The 24,677-nt window shown below is 43.6% G+C and overlaps 1 protein-coding gene across 3 annotated transcripts in view; it reads right to left on the bottom strand.

The window, feature by feature from the left end:
* cyth3b (cytohesin 3b) overlaps nt 1–24,677 on the bottom strand; it is a 47,312-nt gene that overhangs the window by 12,950 nt on the left and 9,685 nt on the right. For 2 of the 3 annotated variants that reach the window (XM_069674073.1, XM_069674075.1), the window contains exons 1-7: nt 16,359–16,570; nt 6,597–6,679; nt 6,217–6,281; nt 3,810–3,876; nt 3,547–3,665; nt 3,027–3,107; nt 1,192–1,304 (exon numbers count right to left, since the gene is read on the bottom strand). In XM_069674073.1, the coding sequence (XP_069530174.1) occupies nt 1,192–1,304; nt 3,027–3,107; nt 3,547–3,665; nt 3,810–3,876; nt 6,217–6,281; nt 6,597–6,679; nt 16,359–16,401 (571 nt within the window). In that variant the 5' untranslated portion in view covers nt 16,402–16,570. Of the gene's footprint in view, nt 1–1,191; nt 1,305–3,026; nt 3,108–3,546; nt 3,666–3,809; nt 3,877–6,216; nt 6,282–6,596; nt 6,680–16,358; nt 16,571–24,677 lie in introns of those variants that run through there. The other variant, XM_069674074.1, reaches the window with a different exon arrangement.

Below are 24,677 nucleotides of genomic sequence, written 5' to 3'. Positions count from 1 at the left end.
TGGGCGCTGCTTGTGATTTTTTCAGCGAATGTCGCCACAGACACCCAGTCTGTAATACTGCAAATGCAAAGGCTTTCATCAGTGGTCCACATGCTCAATCACCATTGTGTTACCTCATTTGGCGATAGAAAGAGACTTAACAGACATTTATTTACATGAAAAACTCAAAGTTTAGATTAAATAAATGAACCTCTGTCTTTTTCAGATCTCACTAGAGGTGTGTGTTTCTCAAAAAGCGATGGGCTGTAAAGGTATTTCCCTAATCTATCACATTGGTATTGAGTACAGCCAAAATAATTTGCGTTTAATTAGACAGCAATCCATCAACTGATTTCCTCACCATCAAATTTGGGACTCTGTTTAATCAACAAAAAGCCAGATATTCTGGGACACACTTGCGGCCCCTCTGAGGCCTTGTTGCAGTGATTGTCCCTGCAGTCATGAACACACACATACATACAAATCCATAATCCACTGCTCCTACGACTCACCGTCATAACTCCTGCTAACCATCCTCCACCTCATCCATCCACAGCCCCAGTCAGCATCGCCTGCGCTGTAATTTATGACCCTGAGCGCACCGGTCTTGGGAGATGACCAATAACCAAGTCTGGGTGTGTCACCACTGCGGCACATCAATATTCATGACCTGAGCTGTCACCTGTGTCCTCCGCGACACTCGCTCGGTTAACACGGGAGCAGCACATGGTGAGCGACGGGCCAAGACTGCACTAATGACCACTATTGACCGGTGATCAATTTCATTATCACTGCTGGAGACACGTATAGTGATTACACTGCGATTAGTGAGCAGGCTGCTAACCACGGTGGGAAACTGAGAAGAACACAGACTGTGGGGTCCGATCAAGTTCAGCAAAGAATGAGAGAATAAACCTTCATCAATTCAATGGAAGACGATATCTATGTTGTCAGAAAGTGATCATGTTGTCCAGTGTTTAAAGGAAAGTCTCCAGAATTGTGGCGACATGCTTCAGATTTATACGCCCCAAACAGGTTCTGCTGTCTACTTTGGAAAGACAGACAGCGAGAAGCATTGATCGGAGGCGGAGGTGGTCTGGCCGGCCCATAGTCTCCGTCCTGGACTGTCTCGCTGAGTCTGACTCATAAATATATTGCAGTGTGTGTGTGTGTGTGTGTGTGTGTGTGTGTGTGTGTGTGTGGTTGTGGTACCTGTGGACTGGAAGACGCCGGGATTGCATTGGCAGTACCTGGAGGCAAAGGCCTCCATCATACGATCAATCTTCTGGGCTTCGCCAGGAAGTCTGAAGCTCCACAGAAACTGCCTACAACAGCACAAACACAGAGAGAAGTTGTGATGACAGCTTGTGAAATATTGATGCAAATGTATATTAAATTATGTGGATACTTACTGGAAATGAAAATCCCCATAACTCTAGCTAGTTTTTATATTTACAATAAGGACGGAGAGAATCAAAGGACGAAAGGCTGCCGAACTTAGAATCAGTAAATAACATCAACACGATCTTTATTCTTTAATTAATTGATGATGAGTTACATTCATATTCATGTGACATGTCATTCATGTCAGAGTTATCGTGATGACCCACTTATGACTTGTAACTAGCTTTAACATCAACATCAAGTCACAATTACGACAAGGAAACTCAGCTCAGTATATCACTTATGTATTAATAATGTCATACGGGTAAATACGTTAAACCTACAACTAGTAAACTTGCATTTTCCTGAAAACTCTTCTATATATATCCTTGCCACTTTATAATCAGAAGTGCCTGAAAGTGCTCCAACTTTTAATTGATGCAGCATTTAAAGTCATGAAAAACCTTCCCCCCGTTCCCCCACATTCAATCTCTATGACATGGATGCAGCTGCATGTTGAGCATGTTAACACTGCTAAGAATTGCCAACATCCTATATAATTGAAGTTAGATTTCTATGACGGTGTCATCTGCAAAGAAGTTTAACTTGGCTCAGCTTATGCTGCAGCACAGCCTCGTCTCTCAGACAGTTGAATTAAACACATTCAAGCGCACAATTCTGGTATATTGTTCTGTAACGTGTGAGGTAATTTTAACTTTAATCTCATAAGATGTGTCCCAAAATTATCTGTTATGGTTTTAGAAACCGCTACTCAGGTTGTTGATGTCTGTGAAGCCGTTTAAAGAGCAGCTCCGGTCATGTTTTAAGACACAAAAATGGTAAATGGACTGCACTTATCTAGAGCTTGTCTGCTCTTTGTGACCACTCAAAGCGGCTTTTAGACTACATGTCACATTCACCCATTCACACACTGATGGCAGAGGCTGCTATGTAAAGTGCCCAACTGTCACACTGTCTTCACATTCACACACCTTTGGCTATGCCACCGGGAGCTATTTGTGGTTCAGTGTCTTGCCCAAGGATACTTCGACATGTAGACAGAGGGAGCTGGGGATCGAACCACCAACCTTCCGATTGAAAGCCAACCGACTCTACCACTGAGCCACAGCTGAGCCACAGCCGCCCCCAAAATAAAAAATATATAAAATGCTCTGCTTGAAGTAAAATAACCTTGTAGAAATCCTCCCAATGCATCTCCTCCTTCTGCCTCATTAAAAATTCACCAATCTGCATAGGCCCCGCCCACTATGCACATTTCCAACTGCCCCCTCCGTCGTGAAAACAAAACATGTCGTGAAACTTGTTGAAACTTAGCGAGCTTGAAATATAGTAATTAGCAGTAGTAACGTTAACGTGAGTTTGCAAAAATTACGATGACCGTTACAGCTGGCTCGCGCATCGCCCAAGTGGTTGCCATAGGTTGCGCATAATGATATGCATAGCGTCCCCTATCCATTAACGGGATTGGCTCCTGAGGTTTGTGACTCCACATGGAGATGTTTACAAGGTTAAACACTGGATTTTCACTGGAGGGGGTCTTTAACTACAAAAATTAATTTAAGACTAAAACTGGACATTCTGGATCTATTTCACTTCCTGTAGGAATACACTCACATCGACAAAATCTTTGGTAGTTAGCTCACCTTAAGGCTTGTACGAGGTTGAGGTCTGCAAACTCATGAAGCTCCACAAACGCCTGAAGGACCTTGATATTGAAGTCATCCCTGGAGGAAGAGAGGGTCTTATTGTCACACATGACCAAGTATTTACACTCTTTTTATTGAAAGTGAAACAGAAAAAAGACTCGCACTGCACTCTTGTAAGGTATGCTTTTGACAAACTCATACGTTTTGGGGGTCAAGGTGGAAGTGCAGCCTTGTTACAGCACCAGATTCAGAGCGAGAGTCTGTGTGTCGGCTGAGCCAGCCAGAATAAAAAGCCCCTGTTGTTTTGACAGTCATATCCCCTTGATTTCCCTTCGATAAGAACCACATGTCCGCTCAGTTATTTCACTGGCACGGTCTCCTGTCGCTGCTTTGCTCCATAAATCCAGACCACCAATTTCCTGGGGCTTTATGCCCTCTTGTGAGCGTGTGTGGTGCAGATCTGACGGAGAGATTGGGAGAGGTGGAAGAAAAACAGAAGGAGAACTGGAGAGCTCACCGTTCCCCTAAGTAGTCCCCGATGACTGTTTTGTTGAGCCCCTCGCCTTTGTAGAGGAACTGAGCGATGTCCTCTGGGGTGTTCTGGAGAAGATCGTTCTCCAAAAGAAACTGGATCCCCTGTTTGAACAAAAAAGGCACACTTACACTCCTGTTACCTACTGTGGTCTGTTTTAATCAACCTGATGGATGCTTGCAGTCAAGAGCGCAATCAAAGGGAGTGTCATTGAGGCCGACAAGGATCAGTTTGGGGCGAGGCCTGACCTTTTTAGGGTCCATGTTGAACTTCTTCCTCCCCATGGCGATCTGTTTGTTTCTTTGCGTGGTTTTGCTGCAACAATGAAACAAAAAAACATCAGTCACGTGACAGTTAGAGCGCACTGGAAACACCCTGCACTCCTGTTTGTTCAGTGAGACAGCTTGTGATGGTTTCGTCCAGGACGTGGCCTGACTTTGTTTATTTACTGCTCTGACGACTGAAGACTGAGCATACATTGGGGTTAAACTGAAAAAACACTGGCTGTGTGTCGCATAGCATCACCTGTAGTGTGTACGAGTCCATCTAGTCCCTTCAGTTTAACACACCCTGCAGCCATAAGGAGGAATATTTCTCATTTTAATGTCACTCTTCTTCACAACAAATTTTGCATGCACCCCACAGGGACATCTCCACCTTTGTGTCTGCTCACGCTCCCTACGCTTCCTGTGTGCCCAAAATAGCTCCAGCCCCTTTGCCAGCTGCACCTGAGACATACACACACCAGACAGCCTAACCCACGGCCTCCCTCCACCTCATCAACCAATCGAGTGAAAGCCTCTGAATACAGACTGTTTGGCTAATGATTAGTCGAGGGACTGTCCTGCTTTGCCTCAAACAAAGGGGGATTAACACACACACACACACACACACAGAAGGACAGGTGTGAGGCTCACGGCGGAGGTAACTACATGATGAGTGGCTTTGAAGAGCAAAGGAGGCAACAGAAATAAATACCGTCTCGTCGAATGATTAGTCAACAAGTCAGTTATAGTTAAAAAAATAATGCACAACAATTTTTACGTCGTACGATAACGTGATTAATCCTGTAAGTCGAGGGAACGCACCAAACGTTACCAGGTTCAAGATAATTTGATTTTATTTGAAGTGTGTATTCATGAATTTTCTTTGGGTTGTAAACTGTTGCTCGACAAAACACGCAATGGAAAGACTCAGCGTGTCTATAGGGAATGGTGAAGGGTGTTTTTCACTATTCTGTGACATTTGACAGGCGATGCAATTTAGACTTAAAGTTTATTTCCAATTTACTCTGTTTAATCTTTGTACACTATATATATTCAGATGTTCTGGGAAACTGAGGCTTTTATTGAAGAGTTTTCTACATTTTTTATGCATTTTTGAAGACAATAAGACTAATGGATCAACAGGCTTGGGGAGTGATGGAATACAAGTAACGGCGTTACACGATTAGGATACAAAAAAAAGCCAACTGTATCCTGTAACAGTTACAGAAAAAAAAGAGGTCATTAGATTACAGATTTACAGATTTCTAGCAGGATTACAATTTTAAAACACATTTTAAAATGAAGACGATACAACACCAAAGCTCTCTAACAGCTGCCGTCTCATTTCTAAACCCTCCGCCTCTTATAATACCCTGCACCTGCGCGCACACGTTACGGCACCGCTCCTCAAAGTCACCATCAACAGTCTCTGGTTGGTGGTGAAAAAAATGCTTTCACTGGGTGGAAATTTCGCCAGCATTTTGTCTTCAAAGGTGAAAACGGGAGCAACATCACAGTACAGTGCAGGTTCTGCCTGCAGAATTCCAGTTAACAAGTCAAAACCTAGCATGTGGCCGACCGCATCAGGTCAATGTGCGCTTTTGTGGGCAATGTGTTACAAGAGGACCGTCCTTATGCGGTCGATGACAACATGTTTGAAAGCAGGTGCGCGCTGTGGACATAGGTGAGGACAGCAGAGGAGCAGCCTACTGCCCGAACAAAGTATTCAGAGCCGTGTAGACAGAGAGTCGTGTCAGTGGAGGTCCAATATGCTCCATGATCCACCATGGCGATGTCGCAACTCTCTCTCTCTCTACGGCTCTGAAAGTACCGTCACTCACTCACTCACTCACTCACTCACGCAGTCACATACAGACCCGTGTGCAGGGCTGACCCCGGCGGTCAGCCAAAAATGTTAGCTGACCTGTCGTCGTCTTCTTCTACTGAAAAATATTTTGTGACTGTGGTGACGGCCGCGGCCGGGATGGTTGTGGGTTAAAACACAAGCCCCAGACTGGAATCAGTTAATGGCAGTTTACTTGAAGCTTGAGTGTGAAGTGGTGTGAACAGCAGACTTAACAAAGAACACTTAAATGAGCATAATTACCGCGATTAATTTAAGCAGCCATTCACGCATTATAAAAGTATTGAAATTTATTTTCTCGTCTTTATTTGCAGGTTAAGTATTGAAGTAGTTGTAGAAAGTTATCAGTTAAGTTACTTTAAAATGGTGATACTTGGATTAGATTACATTTTTTAACAGGTAATTAGTGACTGTATATACATTTATAAAGTAACGCACCCAACCCTGTGGATCAATAATGAAAACAGAAGATTAATCGATAATAAAAGCTGAAAAATAATTGATTAGTCTGAAGGAAGAACTCACCTCTCCCCCACACAGGTTAGCTGCTCGATCTCAGTCATGACCTCTGCAATCTCAAACTTCAGCCGCTGCAGAGAAGAGAAATCCAAATGTCACTTATTCTGCATATTAATATATTTAATTACTATTTAATGACAAAGAACCTCATAATGAAAGGTTTCTTAACAGTAAGGGCTACGTGATGTAGTTAAAATCAATTGAGCACATTTCTGTGGTTATGAGATGGAAGATCTAAATATACGGGGATATTACAATTAATTTAAAATGCAAATATGTTACATCGTCCAGCATTACATCACTTAAGCCTCCAGACATGTAAGACCCATACGATAAGTTTCTACAACTGAAACACATAAAAACATCCTCCTCGGACCGTCACTCACTTCAATATCATCCAGAAGCTCTTTTTTCCTGCGCCGTATGTTCGACAGCTCATCTCTTTCCTCCAAAGACAGGTCCTCAGGTACTGAAAAACACAGAGAGAGAGAGAGAGGGGAAAATGAAAGAGCATGTCTGTGTGAGAGAGAGAGAGAAAGAGAGGGAGGGGCCGAGTTATGAGGATGGATTAAATTAATTCACCTTCCAACCAGCCAGTCAGAGTCACAGGGATTAAGTCTGACAGTGCATACCTCTTCAATGAATCCAGCCCGAAGACATCACTCATGACCTACATTAATACACTAACAGACAGGAGTTCATACACTCTGAGATGTGGTGATGAAGGCAACATCATTTTGATCCACTTTGTTCTACTTCTTACCCTACAATGTTTTCCTAGAATAATTTGTCAATACATAAAGTATACTGCAACACACTCAATCTGCAATTGTACCAGTAAATGCAGCGCTATTGGCTTCCATAAACGGCAATCAATATCCGCGAGTCCCTCCCTCGCTTCCTGTTTTCTTAGAAAAAAATTAAAGGAGCAGTTCGCCCCTGGAAAAAGCCACTGTCAGTCAAAGCTGGTGGTCTCTGTAATCGATAGAAGCAATAATATTTGAAATTGGCGCCATAGCTGTGGAGAAAGTTGTACAAACAGCTTGTGGTTTCGCCCATTTTAAATTCCTACAACACCCAGCATGCATTGCGCCCCTCCCTCTGAAAGGAACGGCCCAGCGAGAGACGCTGGAGTGAAATACTACCGTTTTCCAGTCAAGGAAATTGATCGCAATGGCTCCAAAAAGAATATTACGAGAATATACTGGTGGATTGTGTAAAACATCTTCAGGTCTTCAGTCTACATTTCAAACCTGACGATTTTGAACAAGACATGCCAGCAGAGGCGGGTGTCCTAGCAAACTCCCTGGCCGCCGCCAGATGACGCGTTTTACGTAGTCTGGCGGAGGTTTTCCAGGGCCCGTTGGAGAAGCGGATAGCGTCCTCCAAAGGCTCAGAGTGAAATTGCATTTTTTTCCTACCATAATGGCATTAGCTCCCCATAATAGCCTGATAGGACTGAGGTTGAAAAGTGGTGAACTGGCTCTTTAAATATGCGAGCAAAATGGCTGTGGTTAGCGCCGTTACCTCACAGCTGGAAGATTCTGAGTTCAAAAACCGGTTTAGACGAAGTGGGCCTTTCTGTGTGGAGTTTGCATGCTCTCCCAGTGCATCCGTGTACGCCACCCACAGGCCACAGACATGCTCGTTAGGTTCATTGGTGACTCTAAAATAGCCTGCAGGTGTGAGCGTGAAAGGTAGTCTGTCTCTTTGTGTCAGCCCTGTGAGTGACTGGCGATCAGTCCAGGGTGTAACCCCGCCTCTCATCCAATGACAGCTGGGATAGGCTCCAGCCCCTCGCGACTCTGAACAGGATTAAGCAGTATAGATAAACATGCACCAGTTCTTGTGTAGTGTGTTGATAAATCAATTCAAAAAGTGCTATTTCCCCCCTTTCTTATACAGCACCTCTTCACTACACTTGTACTAGAGGAGGTGATGGATGAGTCAAAAGCCACAGATGAGGAAGAAGTTTCCCACGTGAATTTTCCTTCAAACCAAATAAAAGCCACAGAAACTTCCCTGTTAAGAAGCAGATCACTGCCACAAATAACATCCTGTGTGTTTGACACACACACACACACACTGACTGCCGAGCATCTGCTGAAGCCTGCCCCCTCAAATATTGGCTCTCTGATAGTCAACCCTCATAAGACCCTCATTTGGTGTAATTAATGCTGCAGAGAGCGAGCGCGGCACATCACGCAGCATGCATGTTTTAGGCACACAAACACTGCTTACACAGGTGAATACACGCTATATACTCCATGCATGCAGGATTTACACTTCACACATATGACATGTATTTTATTCTACACTGCAGGTCCCCCAGAGCCAACTACTTATCCTTCATTTAACCGTGCCACGTCAACCTCTCCCCCCACAGACCCCTCGGAGGACCTCCCCCTCTCTCCTCCTCACATCAGAAAACAGCAATCCAATAGAGAGTGGGCTGACAGGAAGTAGGTCATTTTCACATGGAGCTATACCAGATTGTGCTTCTCCTACGCTGTTTCTCTCTCTCTCACGCACACACACACACACGCACACACTCCCCCTCTATCTCTCTCTTTGTCCGCCTCCACCACAGTGCTTCAAGTGGGGGTGAGAGCGGAGTCAAATCCCCCAACTGAATCATAGCGCTAAGCAGCTTTGCAATTCAGACGTTTTTTCCCTCTCCGTTGTTTCCCCCTCTGACTGTAAATAATGGAAAAAGAAAAGTAAAGTTATTTCCTCTCCTCTTTATCCATCTTCTGCATCTCTCTCTCACGCACACTCTCTCTCTCAATCCTTCCCTCTCCTCTGTCTCGCCCTGTGAGACAAAGTGACAGAAGCAGCATGGACCATTAGGTTATTACGTTCTGAGGGCTTGGAGCTCATGTTATCACAGGCGAGCAGCCAGTCAAGAGAGCAGGATCCAGATGGGTGTAGATGGCTTTTTTAACTGTGTGATCTTCTCACACACGCACACACTGACGCACACAGTCTCTACCGACCTCCACAAAACGAGACAAAACAAAGACGACAGAAGAAGAAAGTCGGTGGAGGAAGGTGAAAAGTTGGTTAAATGCTAATATCACGTCCACCAGTGTTGTGCAGTTGCACTTAATTTGTCAGGATACTTTTTAAAAGGCCTTTGTGCTGCAGTGAAGAAAAACCTGTGAAGAGGAAATAAAATTGTAGACTGTAAATGCTCCTATTGGTATTTAAATGATTGTAAAATGTAAGAAGTGAAATTCTAAAAAGAGACTGCCAGGTTCAGTCTGTGTACTTTTGGCCAGGTGGAAACAGAGGTGAGAGAGAAGCGGTTGAGACTCTGTGGGTGGAAGAATTAGACGGTGCAAATATTTTTTTCTTTAAAAATATTTCTTACATTTTCACACTTGGCAGCAGAAGATGAAATGTTTAGGATATTGCATGCAAGTTATAAGATCTTAGTTTCGCTCTCTTTGGCGACACCTATGGCGATAAACGGTAATTGCGGGAGCACACTTCACAGATATCCAGACAGTGCTGCATGTGTGACGTCCACGGTTGGCTCCGGTTGTAACTCTTGATTTTCCTCGGTCGCTTTCCTTTTCAGACTGTTTGCTTCATCTGAGCGTCGAGTTTGTTTGTTTTTCTTTGGATTTTCACTTATTGTTGAAGTTGTATCTGTAGTCATCCATCTTTTCTTTGTTTGTTCAGCCATAGTAGATTACTGTTTACTCGCAACACTTGCAGAGAGCGGAAAAGCAGCCGCTTAGCTCCGCCTACCCTCTCTGGCAGACCAACCACTGCTGGCTGATGGAAAACGGGTCACTAACTGGGCGCCGCTTGTGATTTTTTTTCGCGAAAGTTGCCACAGACAGCCAGTCTGTAATTCTGCAAAGGCAAAGGCTTTCATCAGTGGGCCATAGGCTCAATCACCATTGTGTTACCTCATTTATTTAAATTTAAATCTTCAAGATTATCACTTTAAGCTTTATGAATCTATTTCATAAATGTCTAGAGACAAGACAAAAAAAAGGAGGCAAACTGGAGAAATATAAATTAAAATCGTTATTTAAACAAATGGTTAGCCATTAGCAAATGGGATAGCTGGTGGAGAGGGGACCAGGTGATGCTCTTTCTATTGTGATATGTTGTTTGACTCACTGTTGGAAGCTCTGGGTCTGTCAGGAGGAAAATTAATGAGCTGTGTGTCCACTGCAGGAACTTTTGGAGGGACATTTCCACCACAAGGGCCAGAGTCTTAAAAGAACTCCAGAAGGTCCCTGCTTTTGTTGGACTACAGGTCTGGCTTTTTATCAGCAGCCTAATTTGCCAAATCTTTTTTTGGACAGTGGAGTTCCTGGGACTAAAAGTCTACGGTACTTTTGGTGGAAAGAGGGATAATGGTGACAGTCTTGGTTTGAGGTTATGGATTTGGGGAAGTTAATAAAAGTGTTGGTGTCTGTTTGGATGAAACAGTTTGAAGATATGAGCTCCTTTTTTGTAGTATTTGGTGTTGGCTGGTTGCCTCCAGCTACTATTGCTGTCTGATCATGTAAGGGCTGGTTTTAGGATCATATTTTGATAACTTGATAGTTGACTTAAGGCCCTGCTTTAGGCCTCCGAGAGACGTGCTGGTGGATGACATGTTTGGGGACTTCTTGTCTGTTTTTTAATGAGCTTTTCGGATTCACTATCTTTTGAGGTCTTTGAATGGATTCCAAACAAAAAAAGCAGCTCCTTTTAAATGGTATCATCTTTCAAAGTACTTATAAGGACCCTACAAACAAACTGGTACTAAAGAGATTTGCCATCAAATTCTAAAACATCTAGTCGTTGCTCATGTTTTTGTGACTGTTGGGAAATGTTTTTCACTTCTTTTTTCCCTTTTCCATGCAACATGAGTTTGTAATAATGGACCCACAGTGGAGGCTTTGTGAGGTTAAAGTGAATTAAACGAGAAGCAAGTTGGAAAGAGTTGAAAACGTCTGCTTGTGACAGAAGAAAAGACACAAAAGGATGCTCTCTGAGCCGGACAGAAGAGACTCAGGAGTGATGTAGGAACAGATACCAGCCCACCAGAGATCTTCACACTCTCTGCCTCCGTTTGCTCCCTCTCCTTGGCTCCAATCGAGCAGCCTCATAAAGCAGTAATTGTGGAGCAAAGGGACCCTGCAGGCAACCTACGTCTGTAATGCGCAAAAAAAAGTCCTCCATCCCTCCTACTCTGGCTGACAGAGCTCGCCTGGGCTGGAGAATGGGACAGATTGTCTGCGCAGACAGAATCTGTTTTGGGTAACAATTCCCCCGCTGTGTGTGTTTTGCTGCAAGTGGAAATCTGATATCATTGTGAGGACAACTACTAATGTACAGCCGAGGCCGGACTTCTGATGCATAATACATGAGGAATCTGAAAGTGTGTGTTTATAGACAGCAGCACTCCTGAAAAAAATAATCCATATTAGGTTAGATGCAAAGACTCCATGCTTAACCCGAGGCACACATAGATTCCCAATGCAACACCACTCCGCCTTTTCATATCATGGGGGCCGCTGTTTCAGAAACAATCAATACATCATCATAATAGTTCAAACTTGCATGCTTAGGCTGTTTCTCTCCAGCAGTCTTCAAGCATGAATGGATGAATGACTGCCATTGTGCGTAAGTTCTCTCAGACACACTCGTGGGCCACGCTTCTTTCAAAGGAGAGGTCACTGAGTTGGTTGCTTCCCCTTTCAAATCTGACTCTAACTTATTCTCAGAATCTGCCGTAATCAGCCGTAATCAACACCACCTCCAGGGGTCAGGGCAAAAGGTCAGTCATACCACAAGGCAAGTCCAGGTAAGATCAATGTGCAGCTTTGGCAGCACGGACATTGTTACATTTACTGAGTGTATACTGAGAGTTTGTCAGCCGAGTTGAGTGGGACACTGACTTTAAAGGCCGGGTACACACTACAAGATAATCAGGCCGATCTTGGGCCTGATTTCCCCCTTCTGACAAAAGAAAGCAGAGTCCCAATTTGCGATGGTTCTAAAGATTACGTTGCCTGATGTTCCTGTGCTGTGAGGTATGTCGAGGTTGATTTGGCTTCCCCTCCTCTCATTGGAAGAACGTCGTCCCAGCACCGATTTCGAATCAATATCCTGTTGTGTGGGAGGAACCCTGAAGACAGCCGAGCACGCACTCTGTGGATTGTCATGTGGAACCAAACGACAGTTTGGAAAGCGAGCTGACTGATGAAGGAAACACAACAACTGTAGCCACAACAGCAAAAGCAAAAGCATAAAGTAACATGTACAGCCCATGTTCTTTGTGAATTTTCAGCAAAATTCCCAAAACTATCATTGCCAATTCTTCCTGCACGTCGTCCGCCATGTTTGTTTACTCTGACGTCTCTTTGACCACGAGAGGTTTTGCCAGATTTCCTGTTGTGAGAGTTGACGCTCTCCACAAATTATAAGAACAAAACTGTTCAATCTATCATTATTTGTTGTCATGTGTGGGGACTCTCACATTTTCAACACCTGTTCAGGTTGTAAAAATCTGTCAGTGTGGGCCAGCCTTACTCATGCACAGTGGTGACAGTTAGACCTTGGACCAACAAAGGAAAGACTCTTGGAAGCGGCTGCTTTGGACCACGGTACGATTTTCTCTGTTAGCATCTGTTAGCTTAGACTGTTAGCATATTTAAGACCATCTTTTTGAGCCCGCCAACTTCGGACCGTACACTCGGTGGCACCTGCTTGACAGTTGTTTAATGACTCTGCTGAATTGATAACCATTATCTTAAAATTGACACCTCAGTTGTCGGTTAACTTTTGAGCCGTTTGATCACCGTGTATCTCTCCATCTTTCATCCCCCTGGCAGTGTAGCTGTGAGGGACGGCTGGCCTCAGCCATGAGGGGTACACTTGCTTTACATATAAGTGGCGCCATATACTGCGGTGAACGTATATTGGCCTTTAAATATAAATATAAGACGACCCCACTTTTTCAGATGTACGTCAAAGATAAAAAACCCTGTCTTATAATCGGATCAATATGGGATTTGTCGCTGAGGTTAGAGCTGATGGGTCTATAAAACAAGATTGCTTTCCAAACTTTGGGCAGGGGATCAATTTTAAATACTGCAAGGACTACTGCAGCATCCACAGTAAAGTGCCGGATGCAGAGCTGCAGATGACAGGTTACTTTAAACCAGCGAAACTTCCACTGGTTATCTCAGCAAACTAATTAATGACTATATTTTAAGTAGAACAATGGGCTCAATAACTCCCAGTTCGTTTGACCGAGCTATAAACTGGGATTTAAAAGTAGCTGCTGATCGAACAGGACTGAAATCTTAAGTACTGGAACGTCAAAATGCAGTACGTTTTTTTTAACATAAAACCTCTCTCAGTATGCAGATCATTGACAGTTCTGGCTGGTACATACTGTAAATAGCTATAATTAGTGGTAAAATCTCATGACTGCATTTCACTTATGACTTGCCCCGCTGCAGACAGTCAGAGGGGAGATCACATGCTAATTTATCTGATAACAGAGGCTGCGTTTCAGGTCGACTTGTGCTGCTGAAAGATATCATCTCAGTGACGTTCATGGAGTGAGTGATCACCATCTCTTTTACTGTAAGTGATCACAACGTTTTGTTTTCAGCTGCCGTCTGATCTGTAGTGAACCTTTAGACCCTTAACCAGCTGAAACAGAGCCACTCAGGGTCTTGAATAATACATCATGTCTCTTTGCTCAATGAATCCAAGTCCAGACAGGCAGACCTCAGTCCTGAGACAGTTCTGGAGATATCGGAGCGATTCTGATCTGATTCATGTGGCTGACGTGCCTTTATTGGCAGATCACAAAGTCAAATGACTAAGCGCCTTTGACAGTCGCGCCTTTCCAATCTCCTTGGCATCAAGGGCAGAGGAGAGGATGGTTCTGCATACTGATACCCCTGTTGTATTGGTTGATGTTTGCTGCAACTGAAACCACCGTGAGAAACTACATGTAAACCGATCAGCCATAACATTATGACCACGTGCTCAGTGTTGTGTAGGTCCCCCTTTTACCACCAAACAGCCCTGACCCATTGAGGCACGGACTCCACTAGGCTCATGGCACCAAGACGTTAGCAGCAGATCCTATTCTGTAAGTGGCGAGGTGGGGCCTCCATGGATCGGACTTGTTTGTCCAGCACATCCCTAAGATGCTCGATTGGACTGAGATCTGGGGAATTTGGAGGCCGAGTAAACACCTTGAACTCGTCGTGTTCCTCAAACCATCCCTGAACCATGTTTGCAGTGTGGCAGGGCGCACCATCCTGCCTAAAGAGGCCACTGCCATTAGGGAACACTGTTTCCATGATGGGGTATTCTTGGCTTACGCTGGCCCATTTTTCCTGCTTCCAACACATCAACTTCGAGGACAAAGGGTTCACTTGCTGCCTGACATATCCCGACCACTGACAGGTGTCATTGTAACGACATCATTTTATTCACTCGGCCTGTGAATCCTGTAATCAATAAGACTAAATTATTTTTAATGAATTCATTCTGAATGTGCCATTTGAATCCAACTGTGAGGAGGGATTTGAAAGCTCTCCCAAATGATGATTTCTCTGATGTGAGTTTTAAGAATCACCTTTCATGTTGTGTTAACTTGCACCAATCACCATTTCACACCGCCAAAATGTGCAAGAACGCTACACATGACACCGGCGCTGACCCTCGCTCTGATGTCCAATGACACTTAAATAAAATGTAATGCAAAAAAGGCTGCCAGAAAGAAGAAGAATGTCTTGAGTTTGGTGTCATTATATCTCAGGCAAGGCTACAGTAGCCAAAACATGTAAAGTACAGCTCCAATGAAAACAAAATAAGCTCACAATGCTTTAAAATGAATCACAGCAGCAACCTGGGAAATGCAGTTGGGGAACAGCTCGAGACAGGCGAGTTCTTGGGAAAGCCATGTCGTTGTCCGACCAAGGCCAGAAACATTAATTCAGCCGTCACACCCCTCCATCAAACTGAAAGTAAAACTATAATCAGGCTTCATGTATAAACTGTCTAACAAGATTATGAACTGTACTCCTGAAACCAAATCCAGACGACAAACAGTAACATGGACCCTGTCTGCTGATAAAACACAAATATCCAACTCGAAGTCTTTTTCTGCAGAAATGTAGTAAAATCAACATTATTAAACAAATAAATAGTTAAGAAAAACTTAAAGCACCTTTTAAAAAACGGTTGCCTTTAATGTTAAACGTGGAGCATCTTAAGTTAACATGATTTAAAAGTTTAGTCCGTGGTAACTTTCAGATTACACCCACCAGGTTACAGTGCAAATATTTAGTATGTACAGGGTACCAAGGAAGTACGTCCTATTAACAACCTGTAAATAAAGTAGTACAGGAAACAAGCGGGGACAAATACAGTCTCATCAGTGATTACAATGTACACAAAGGGTATATAAAAACGCTTAGCTTGTCCTTTCACAACAGCTGTGTCATGAAAAGGAGCCAAACAAGTGAGACAACGTTAAATGATAACAGTGAAAAGGGGATAAAAGAACGTTCTAGAAATAAGGTACTTAGGTATGTCTACTTAAATAAGTTTTTACCCTCTGATTCCCTTACATGTAGCCTCCTTTATTGTGGTTACAGAACATTTTTAGCCTGTACATAGTTTATAGCAGGCTGTAACTCCTCACTAAAACCTTCACTTATTTGTGTTTTCCATTGCAGAGAGACACTACTGGGGGAAATGATGGCAGAAAATCAGCAAACAGAGCCAGTGAAACACTTCCTGATTTCCACCAGGCTTCCAGTGAAACAAAGGATGGGATGTGTGCCGCGATTAGGACAGTTGGGCTGGTCTTCCCGTAACAATAGCAACCCGGTAAACACAACAAGGAGGGCAGAGGCCTTTCCCACCACATGGCTAATCGGGGAGCTCTTACACAAGTTCGCTCACGCCAACACAAGACTGTGGTGTGCAAGTATGTGCAACAAAGCTGAGGGTGATGTAAGAAAGCCGGGTAAGCGTGTCAGAGTCTGACCGCGGAAACAAAAACCTGACTGTCTCATGTCACACTGTGCTACAGGTGAAAATAAGACACCTGATTCAACATAAGACAAATCCTTGTGTTTTGTTATTTCCTGAATAAAACATACCGCATCGCCTTTTCCTCTCTCCAGTTCCCATGATGACAGACATGCCATCAGCCGAGGTGTCTCCGTCCTTAAGTTGGTCAGTTCTGTAGCCAGCTGCTTTTAGCACCTCTTTTCCCGCTGCAGTTGTGGCAGGTAGGTGTGCAGCTAGTAATTGTTTCCCCCTCCGCTTTACTCCTACTCACAGCCCTCAAGTATGCACACACAAAGGAAAAACACACACACTGACAGCCTCTCTGACAGCTCCTTCCACTTGTCAGATGACAGTAGTGCTCTGGAAATAGCTCGCATTCCTCCTACTGCAACCGCCCAGTCTGGTCTAACCAGCTCTGTGAACACCTGTAGTCTCATTCCATGCAGAGCTCCATCTGCTCATTTGTACAATTTAAACTGGAGAACACACAGCTCTAGCTCCAGACGTCCTGATGAAGGAATCAAACTGACAAAAGGCTCTTCCTTGCTTCATAAAGTCTTCTGGGTAGTCAAAACAATGATGGCGTGGTTCCCTCCTGCATGAGGGAACAATAAAAGCAGAATGTGCTTGTTTTAAAAATCTCCTTAAGATCATCAGCTTGAACTTTTATGAAGCTAGAGTCGCAGTAACTCCTGTTAAAAGTGGTAAACTTTTAGGCAGCAACCCATGGGGTTGAGGAATGAGGTGCCAAAAACTGCAGTTCCTCGAGTGGCCACTTGAGGCTGGCTCCAAAAGCGAGTCAATCCCCATTAGGCCCCATATTTAAATCCCCAACTGTACAGCAGAATAATTTCTCTAATTCATGACAACAGTAGGGATGTACGTTTTTATACCTCAGCCATATAAATTATATTAAGGCTTAAAGTAATAATTTAAATAAATGTCTGTTAGGTCACTGTCTATCGCCGAATGAGGTAACACAATGGTGATTGAGCCTATGGCCCACTGATGAAAGCCTTTGCATTTGCAGTATTACAGACTAGAACAAAGAAAAGATGGTCGACTACAGATACAACTTGAAAAATAAGTGAAAATCCAAAGAAAAAGAAACAAACTCGACACTCAGATGAAGGCAAACAGTCTGAAAAGGAAAGCGACCGTCAGCCAAGAAAATCAAGAGTTACAAGCGGAGCCAACCGTGGACGTCACACATGCAGCACTGTCTGGATATCTGGGAATTGTGCTCCTGCAATCTCGCCATACGTGCCGCCAAAGAGAACGAAACTGAGATCTTCAAGATTACCACTTTATGTTTAGGCATAATTCGGGCCTCTGTTGCTATGAGTGACAGCTGTAGCTAATACAGTCACTGAACTTAACCTCTCACCTGTGTTGGTGCCTTTTGGGGATTCATTTATGCAAATATTAGACTAATAATATGGCTTGCTGAGTGGTTTATTTTACTAACAGACAAGTCTGTGCTCCTGCTTTCAGTGCACAGGAGACAGGGCTGTTGTTGGCTGCAGAAAAGACAGGCGGCTGCAGTGACGAGGAGACCATATCTTTATGTAATGTTGGTGCTACGAGCAAGCAGTGAGTCTGATACGTTCCACACTCTCTCATAGCCCCTAAAGTCTAATAAATGAACCACTCTGTCAGCTACCGCCACAAATAGAATCTCAGTCTTTGGGAAACCAAAGTGTAAACAAGCTCATTCACTGGCTAATGAACAATGAACTGCTTCCTTGTGCTTTCTTTAAAAGTAGTGACTCAAGAACGTATGTGCACTAATAGAGTTCATCAAACTGCGCATGCTGCAGTACGACTTAGAGATTAAGAAGACGTATTGTATTTGCTGAGTTTTCCAGAGGAACAGAGATCTGCCAAAATATTGTCATCCATTATGCTCTCTAACTTCCAAGAAGTTTTTCCAGCACATCAATCAAGATTGTCAAAATTGGCTACTTCCCCCATGTGCCTCATGATGCTGGCTTTAATCATATTCGTTTCACACACACACACATAAAAATCTGATTTATGAATTTATTTTGTCAGCAAAACAAATGTCAAGGATGGATTTTTTTCAGCAGTTAAATCAAGCAACAGACTAACAAATCACTCAAAACGAACATTTTGTGTTGTCTTTTTAAAGATCGCCCCTTTAATCTTTTACTTTTTAAGACAAATGTTTTTTTTCCCACTTTTACAGTGTTCATTAAAAGTCATGACATAGATCAGTGAAAGACAGTCATGCTGGCGGCTCTTTGAGGATGGACTTTGCGGCAGTGGTGCTTTGAGCTCGATGCTAATGTAAGCATGCAAACATGCTCACAATGACGATGCTAAGTAGGTATGTCCATAATCTGATCTACTGTGTACTAGAGGTCTTCAAGGGTCCATCGGAACCCTAGGACCCGGGACCCAGACGCATTCGGGTCCACGTTTTATGTGGGCAGCCGGGTCGGGACTTATTTAACCCCCGGTTCCAGGTCTGTTTAACATTATGTGTTATCCGGGAATACCCGGCCATGATTGGAAAGCGCTGGTCAGTATGAAAGAGAAAGTGCAAGCAAAGCGCACAAGTTGGCACCAGTGACCTGGCTGAGCAACTGCTCCAGCTGCTTTTGCTCAGGAGGTGAAGGGTCAGATCGCAGGTCAGACTCGGACACCACGGATGATAGCAAACTTGAAATGCTAACGTTAGCAGAGAGACGACATGGCTGGATGAGTTTTATGAACTTTCTTGGCAAGGAGGATGGATTACATGCACGGCCAGGCACGGGGGAGCATGCTGCGTCACAGTCGGCAGGACAAAAAGGTTTGACAGCTGACTAATGGTAACTTGTTAATAGCAATCAGCTGTGGAGTCGGTGCTGATCGGGTCTGTTTCGCCCGGTTTCTGCATAAGTCTTGGACCCAGCTCTCAAATAATAGACGGATCCTGTCCGGTTCTGGGTCGTACATTTCCAGGTCTCTTTGGGTTCGGGCACGACATTTTGGACCCGTGAAGACCTCTACTGTGTAGCACAGTGTTGGACAGCCTACAGTGACACTCTTCACTCATGACATTCTTGATGAACGTGTAAAAAAAATAAGATTAGAAAAAGTCGTGCTCGTATTTAAGTGATGAGCTGGTCTGTCAGGAGAATCTCTTTCAACTGTTTGTTGGCTTTAAAGAAATTATTCTTTTCGAAGTCTGCCGCAGTCACTTGTTGTCGGCTCTCATCTCCGAAGAGACATCCACAACATCCCCTTTATGAAAATTAGATTACCACCAAAAATCAGAGGTTACATCAAAGACAACACAGCCGTTTGATTCTTCAAAGCCTCAAAGACCCTCTAACACAATCCCTTGAAGCAAGACAGCCTCTTCACAGAACCCACTAGTCACAGTCACTTATTCATGACCAAGTTCTGTGTTCGCCAAATCTCACTCTTAAAGAAACACTTCCTCTTCCCTTTGGATTCGAGAAACAGCCTCTGGTTGGTTTATTTTTGGGGCATCTTGGGTCACGATCCTCAGACAAATCAGTCGAGCGGTTTACGCAGCAGGATCTCTTGTTTTAATCTTTCTCTCAATTACGAGCACAGATAGTCTGATAGCTGATAGTTGATCTTACCTCACGAGTCATTTCCTCATACTGGATCACTCTTACTAATGCATATTTGTACTGCAACTGATTACTACATAGCGTGGCATGTTTTACAACTGATGAACAATCAGCCCATCTGTCTGCCTACCATCTGTCGACTGTAGAAACTGCGACATTTTCTTATCTTATCACTCAGACTTTTGCTTTTTTCACAAAGTGAGTAAGCATCACGTCAACCTGCATTCGAACCAATCAACACGATCTGCAGCTTGACATGAAAGTATTAAAGGTATGTTTGAGATAGACCGCGTGGCTGCTTTTGTCTCTCAATCTTGTTCACGTAATGTTCTTTATTATCTCACACTGTCTAGACAAAAGGTTTCCAAATGGATCAAATATTCAGCCGTACACAATAAGACTAAGAAAGCCTGCATGTGTGCAGCCAAACCAAGCCCTGAGGTATATTTTGTGCACTGGGTGCACAGTCAGATCTGATGGGACGACAGCATTGCTTTAATAATCTCAACCCTCTCAACAATGTCACCTTTCCCTACCAGCATGCACCACTGATCACAGGACAGCCTGATCACGCAATGCAGTTTACAACACTATAAAACTCCTCTTACAAAGCTGGTAGAAGATGATGAGCCTGAGAACACCACAATTAACTCACAGCTATTATTCAAAGCACCGAGACAGGACCAGCTCATGCTTTAAGTACAGTACAGTTTCTTGTAAAATGGATGTAAACTTATGGTTGTTAAACTCCTCACTTTTAAATCTAAAACTGTGAGCGCTCACAAGTAGGCAAAGGTTGGTTCAATTGCCCAAATCACAGCTGTAACTCAGCACTACAGGCCTGGCAAGCTTCAGGTTTCTTTACATGTTAAGTGCACTGAGCCATTGGAAGAACAATACTGCATAAAGAGAAGTTAGATACCTTCCCCAAAACCTTAAAGTGATAATCTCGAAGATTTTCATTTAAATAATTGTCTGTTAAGTCTCTATCTATCGCCGAATGAGGTAACACAATGGTGATTGAGCCTATGGCCCATTGATGAAAGCTTTACATTTGCAGTATTACAGACTGGGTGTCTGGTCGCGTTTTCCATCAGCCAGCAGTGGTTGGTCTGCCAGAGAGGGTAGGCGGAGCTAAGCGGCTGCTTTTCCGCTCTCTGCAAGTGTTGCGAGTAAACAGTAATCTACAATGGCTGAACAAACAAAGAAAAGATGGATGACTACAGATACAACTTCAACAATAAGTGAAAATCCAAAGAAAAAGAAACAAACTCGACGCTCAGATGAAGCAAACAGTCTGAAAAGGAAAGCGACCGTCAGCCAGGAAAATCAAGAGTTACAACCGGAGCCAACCGTGGACGTCACACATGCAACACTGTCAAAGAAAACGAAACAGAAACCTTTGAGATTATAAGTTTAAATAAAAGAGCAAAAATGTAAAGAGTGGATTAATAACTACAACTGGTAGCATGTGTAGCTAACCATCTAACCTGCTTTGATCAGTGAAAACTGCATGGGCCATGAGAGAACCTACATATCACCTGGGGGCAGCGCCTTACATCCTGTTTTCATCAGCTTGCATTGGGTCATCTTGTTATTTACTTTTTTAGATTATTTTTTGGCCTCTCTTTTGCCCAAACTATGATATTTTAACAACACATTTATGACCAAACTGTGACGTTTTAGCCTACAATCTGAAAAAATGAATTCAATGAGTACAACAGTGTACTCAGCTGTGAGGTGTCACAACATACAAGTCCTCCAGAAACTCTCAGCAGGGCGTCTGTAAGGACCCCCGCGCTCTTCAGGATGTTACTGTAGTGTCTCACCGGTCCACAGTCTGGTTTGAAAGCCAGAACTTGCAAGATACAGAGGGACTATAGAGGATTCAGCAGTACGGCAGAGTTAGCCGAGAAGAGAGAGAGAGAGAGAGAGAGAGAGAGAGGGAGGAAGAAAGATGCAGAGAGGATCCAGCTGCTTGGTAGGACTCCACTCCTGCTTAAGTGATTCAAAGACAGCCGGAAGAAGAGGAGGCGTGTGAGGAGGAGGAGAGAGAGGGAAAGAGTTCATAACAGAGTTTAAACCTCAGCCAGGATTTCTTTATTACACTAAATATGTGGGTGGTTCAGGTCAGACCATGAATCTTTCCATGGTTCAGTTTAAAGGGGTTTTCCAGATTAAGAGCCTCTGCACACAGGAGCCCTTTCTTAAACATTTGAAGTTGAGCGCTGATTAGGAGTAAACATCAATTTGGATTTTTGAATCTTCTCCACAGCGGAGCAGAGGCTTTCCCCCCTCTAAAGAAGCAGGTGAAAGTCTGCTAAACACACGAGAGATTTTGTGTTAAAGTGGAGCTCTTGTGTTTAAAAAGTCATATTCGTCAACCATGTCTCCTGAAAATTGTCCCTCTAGTGCAGTTTTCATGGTTGGATGGTGAGGATGAAAAGCACAGGCCTCCCAAACAAGACGACAAGTTGAACTCTGTACATCCCAAACACTCTGGCTACGGTGAGGGAAGGACAATGTGATCATGTACTACTTAACCAAGACGAATTTCAAGCAGGCCCTTTGATTAACCCCAACAACCTCTGCAAATATGTTTCAATTCAATCAGTAGTATATTAATATAGTAGACCTATGCATGCATAACTCTAAAGAGATAGATTTGTTATCTATTTTGTTATCTAGATTGTATGATCCTTCTCCATTGACATATGAATGGCACTGCATCAATACTCAGTCAATACGCAATTATTTGAGAATTTGCTTTCACTTACTTTAGATCAATTTGACATGGGTCAAAAATCACACAAATACCGTCATCTCCCCCCAAAGAAGCTCTGATCAATATATGTATGTTGAACCATGTGAAAAAGGTCGCTCACAGTGATGAAGCGACAGAGAAATATCACCAGAGTCTACAGTAGGGCTGCAAAGAACGACGAAAAGATTAAAAGACTAAGAGAATAATGAATTGCACAATTACTTAAAGTTCCAATCGCGAAGATCTCAGTTTCGTTCTCTTTGGCGGCACCTCTGGTGTTAAACGGTTATTGCAGGAGCACACTTCCCAGATATCCAGACAGTGTTGCATGTGTGATGTCCCGGTTGGCTCTGGTTGTAACTCTTGATTTTCCTCGCTGATGGTCGCTGCCCCCAGGTGAAATGTAGGTTCTCCCATGGCCCATGCAGTTTTCACTGATCAAAGCAGGTTAGCTAGTTAGCTACACATGCTACCAGTTGTAGTTATTAATCCACTCTTTACATCTTTGCTCTTGTATTTAAACGTATAATCTCAAGTTTCAGTTTCGTTTTCTTTGACAGTGCTGCATGTGTGACGTCCACGGTCGGCTCCGGTTGTAACTCTTGATTTTCCTGGCTGACGGTCGCTTTCCTTTTCAGACTGTTTGCTTCATCTGAGCGTCGAGTTTGTTTCTTTTTCTTTGGATTTTCACTTCTTGTTGAAGTTGTATCTGTAGTCATCCATCTTTTCTTTGTTTGTTCAGCCATAGTAGATTACTGTTTACTCGCAACACTTGCAGAGACCAGAAAAGCAGCCGCTTAGCTCCGCCTACCCTCTCTGGCAGACCAACCACTGCTGGCTGATGGAAAACGCGTCACTAACTGGGCGCTGCCTGGGATTTTTTCCACTAAAGTCGCACCAGTCTGTAATACTGCAAATGCAAAGGCTTTCATCAGTGGACCATCGGCTCAATCAGCATTGTGTTACCTTAACAGACATTTATTTAAATGAAAATCTTCGAGATTATCACTTTAAGGTAACCAGCCAAAGCTACAAAGAACACACTGCCTAAGGAAACACATGGATGGATAAAAGCTGATGGAAATGCTGCTTAATCAATACGTTTCTAACCAATCACCTGTTAACAGTGTTTGAAAGATTGGCAAACATATTAAAACTCTCTTGTTACTGCGTGCTCTCCTGCCAGGAGGTTTTCAGATGGGAGTAGCCCTTATCATTATTTCATTACAACATTACATTCTTCATATAATCCCCTACAGCCTTCAGCTGATGGGAGTATTACAAAGGGAATACAAGGAGGACGATCTGATGAGAAAGAGATATGAAAGGACCAGGACGACATGACTGTATCCTGTACTTCCTTTTCACATACATTTACATACTTTTATAGTGTTTCCGTGTCACACCTTTGAATATCAGCTGTTCTCATCGAGCCAAACACTAGCAGGTTGGTTTCCTCTTGCTTTGGGACTCCGATGGGGGTGGCTAGTGTTGGAATTACCATGAGACCGAGCACATGCGATGCCTCCTGACAGCTTGCGGGCATGTTTGACAACCACAGATCTCCTGGGAGCTTCAGCGATGGAAAGCTGCTGATGTTTTTCAATATGACTGACTGACATTCACCCCGAGGGAAAAACAATAATTACTAATTATTGCTTTGGTTTCGTCCGTTTATGAAGAGATTGATGGATGGGCATTTACACCGCGTTCTCCTGGCCAGCAATGCAACAAAAAAACAGTCTTTGTTGCAAGGTTAGCGTTGTTGCACATGCTCACTGTGTGACATAAATCCAGCATGACAGAGGTCAACAAAGAGATTAAATACATGTGTGAAGGAACCTGTGCCCGGGAGCCACTGTAAATCACTCACCCTGTGAGATACCCTCAGGCTACGCTATATGTGTGTGCGTGCGCGCGCGTGTGGGAGTGCGGTCACGACCCACTCAAAGCCACACAATCATCATTTGCAGGAGCGCTGACGTTGATGCATCCTGAGTTATGAGTTGTGGAAGTGAGAATGTGGTCAAGGA

The sequence above is a fragment of the Semicossyphus pulcher genome, unplaced genomic scaffold (genome assembly GCF_022749685.1).
Source record: "Semicossyphus pulcher isolate SPU_LCO1_2020_fin unplaced genomic scaffold, fSemPul1.0.p SCAF_23, whole genome shotgun sequence".
In the NCBI taxonomy this organism is placed as follows: Eukaryota; Metazoa; Chordata; class Actinopteri; order Labriformes; family Labridae; genus Semicossyphus; species Semicossyphus pulcher.
Note: the sequence above shows the minus strand (reverse complement) of the source record. Positions and strands in the feature narration are given on the sequence as shown.